The 3222-nt window shown below is 35.9% G+C and overlaps 1 protein-coding gene across 1 annotated transcript; it reads right to left on the bottom strand.

The window, feature by feature from the left end:
- Positions 1–706: 706 nt before the first annotated feature.
- Positions 707–1660, bottom strand: LOC111544780 (olfactory receptor 1440-like). The gene has a single exon (XM_023215438.1). It carries the CDS (start codon positions 1658–1660, stop codon positions 707–709), a length of 954 nt encoding a protein of 317 aa, XP_023071206.1.
- Between the last annotated feature and the right edge of the window lie 1562 nt (positions 1661–3222).

Below are 3222 nucleotides of genomic sequence, written 5' to 3'. Positions count from 1 at the left end.
ATTTCTGATTCTCTTTTCTGGTGTCATGGTAGAGATAAGATGGAAAAACAAAGACAGTATAGGAATAACATATAAGGAATTGTCTAGGAATACCTAGCTAGAAAACTGGTCAACCAAATCTCAACTTAGCAGACATGTTAAGCATTCCTGTTACAACAAATTTCATCTGTGTGACTTTAGCAAGCCTTTAACCTGATATGAATATTTGGCTTCGGACAAATGCATAAATGAAGAAATTAATCCAAAATTTCCAAAGGTGAAAGAATAGGTTAAATGTGAGTTTTAGCTTAATTGGGAAATTATTTTTAAAAAGATCTCTCTGTATTAATAGTAATCCCTCTTCTACCTAAAATAAGATGCTATGAGAAGACTTGCTAGTCTCCTGGAAGCCCTGACCAGTAATAGCATCTCTGGCTCTTGAGGTAGTGCCATGTTAGATAGAAACTGAATATTCAAGGTGAACTGTCCCATTGCCACAACTAGCTACAAAAAATACTTGTGGTTTGCCTGGCCTATTGATTTATTAGAGTACAACTAATAAAGAATGTTTATTAAATTTGAAGATACCTTTTATGCATTTGCCTGATTTTGTGCCAGCCCTGAGTTTATATAAGGAGCAACTGCAATTCTGCCAACAATTAGGAGAGTTGAAAATAAATGTTTAGCTGTTCTTCCCACACTATTTACACATCTGAAACAAATTCCATTATTTCATTCCATAACACCAGGAGAAGATTCTCTTCTTCCATCTGTTTAGGGCGTCTTTGATTTCCTTGTTCCTCAAGCTGTAGATCACTGGATTTAACATGGGGATTATAACTGTGTATAAGACTGATGCCAACTTGTTTTGGCTCAGGGAATCACCAGCATTAGGATATATATAAACAAAGATACCTGAGCCAAAGAAAAGGATCACTGCTGTCAAGTGAGAAGCACAAGTGTTGAAAGCTTTAGCTCTGCCTTCAGCTGAGGTGATCTTCAGAATGGTGGCAATGATATAACCATAAGATATCATGATAACTAAAACTGACGTGAGTCCAAAGATCACTGTGAGAACAGAGGTCGTGACTTGAAAGAAAAAGGTGTCAGAACAGGATAGAATCAGCAGCTGGGGCAGATCACAGAAGAAATGGTTGATGACGTTTGGCCCACAGAAATGGAGCTGAAGCAAAGCACAGAGTTGGATAAATGAGCCTAAGAATCCAGTTATACAAGATCCTGCCACCATCTGCATGCAGAGGGTGGGCGACATGATGGCCCTGTAGAGCAGAGGTTCACAAATGGCAGTACATCGATCATAAGCCATGGCTGCCAGAAGACAGCACTCAGTTAGACCTAGGCTAGAGAAGAAAAAGTACTGCATACTGCACCCCATAAAGGAGATGAATTTATGCTTCTTGAAGAAGTCTGAGAGCATCTTGGGGGCTATAGTGGAAACATAGCAGATGTCCAGAAACGACAGATTACTAAGGAAAAAGTACATAGGTGTATGCAGATGGGAGTCCATCCTGATAAGAGTGATGAGGCTCATGTTCCAGGACACTGTCAGGAGGTAGATCCCTAGGAATATTGAAAAGAGGAAAATAGTGAGCTTTGGAAATTCAGAGAATCCCAAGAGAATGAACTTTGTAACTGTTGTACTGTTCCTTTCCTCAGTCATTGCACTGGTGATTCTAGCATCTGCAGGAAAAAAGAGCATAAATCTCTAAGTCAGTTGTTATCCCAATTTCTATTGAAATAAACTACCTTGTATCCACACTGAACACAGAGCCAAGCAAAATATTGATCCAATTTAGAGGAAATAACCCTGATTAACCTTGGCTCTTACCCTAGAATTTAAAGTATAATAAAAAATGTTTTTAAAAAAATGCATAAGCAAAAAAAAAGAACTACAATGATTCTGTGCATCAGTTTTTCCACATGTAAAAGAGGATGACTACACTTTTCATTGTGTATCAGGCTCTTATGAGAACAAAAGAAGTATAAGAACATTTGGAAGGGACTTTTATTTAAAAGACACTTTGGAAACGTTAGCATATCGCTAATGGAATTACAATCCTGTGCATAAGTCAGTGACTAAGAGCATGGACTTAGATGTCACACTGCTGTTTTTAGATTGTGGTTCTGCTACCTATAAACTGTGTTAGTATCTTTGTGCTTGTTATTTCATCAGTAAAACAGGGATAGTAAACCTGTCTCAGGTTTTAACTGAGGTTATGTATGGTATCTGTCATGCACGTAGCAAGAATAGTATGAAAATGGTGTCATTAGGGGATATCTTTCTAGTATAATTTTGAAGCACTCTTTTGATTTGTGAAAAACTTAAATTTAAATGTTTAATGGGGTCATACAGGTAACATTCTCTGACTACAGTGTTATTAAGTTAAAAATCAGTAGCAAATTGACAATTAGAGAAACATCATAATTGAAAACTTACATATTTTGAAATTATTCATGAACATTATTAATATTAAATAATGTTAAATCTAATGAATAATTATGGAAATGCAAATTAAAACAGTGGATACAATTTCACACTTGCCATTTTGACAAAAATTAAGAAGTGGGGCAATATCAAGCGTTGACTAGAACATAAAATAAATGGAATCCTCATCCCCTGTTATTGGAAGTGCAAACTACTATGATGGCTTTGGAAAGCAGGTCAGTAACCTTTAATATGGAAGAATATGTAAACACAATATAACCCTCAAATTCCAATGCTAAGTGTATTCTCTAGAAAACAAAATCCTCTATAAAACAAAAACTCAAATAATAGATACAAGGGCTAATAGAGAGTTGAGTCCAAGTGTGGTGCTCTATTTTGAGGCCAATGAAACCCTTTCAAAGGTGGTCTGAAAGATCAAATTTCTGCCTGGGTAAAGAAATCCATTCAAAGGCAAGATAGACTAGTAGATGTAACTATGTGTGCTAAGTTCATTGATATAGTCTTCAATTTGACAACTAGCCTTTAAGAAACTGCCACCTGTGGAGTTTTGGTATAGTATTAAAGAAGTTTATACATGACTCTCTGAAAAAACTGTTAAAATACTCCTTCTTTTTTGAATTACATATCTATGTGAGACCAGATTTCCTCATCTACCTCAACCAAAACTGTATATTGCAACAGATTAAAAGACAAACAAATATAAGAATCCAGCTATCTTCTATGAAACAGACTTTTATGACATTTTCAAAACTATAGAACAATGCTACTCCTCACAA

Source organism: Piliocolobus tephrosceles, chromosome 13 (genome assembly GCF_002776525.5).
Source record: "Piliocolobus tephrosceles isolate RC106 chromosome 13, ASM277652v3, whole genome shotgun sequence".
Classification (NCBI taxonomy): domain Eukaryota; kingdom Metazoa; phylum Chordata; class Mammalia; order Primates; family Cercopithecidae; genus Piliocolobus; species Piliocolobus tephrosceles.
This window is presented reverse-complemented; position numbering and strand designations above follow the sequence as displayed.

Coding starts and splice junctions, on each gene's coding strand:
- LOC111544780 (XM_023215438.1), bottom strand. CDS start 1,660: ATGACTGAGGAAAGGAACAGTACAACAGTTACAAAGTTCATTCTCTTG.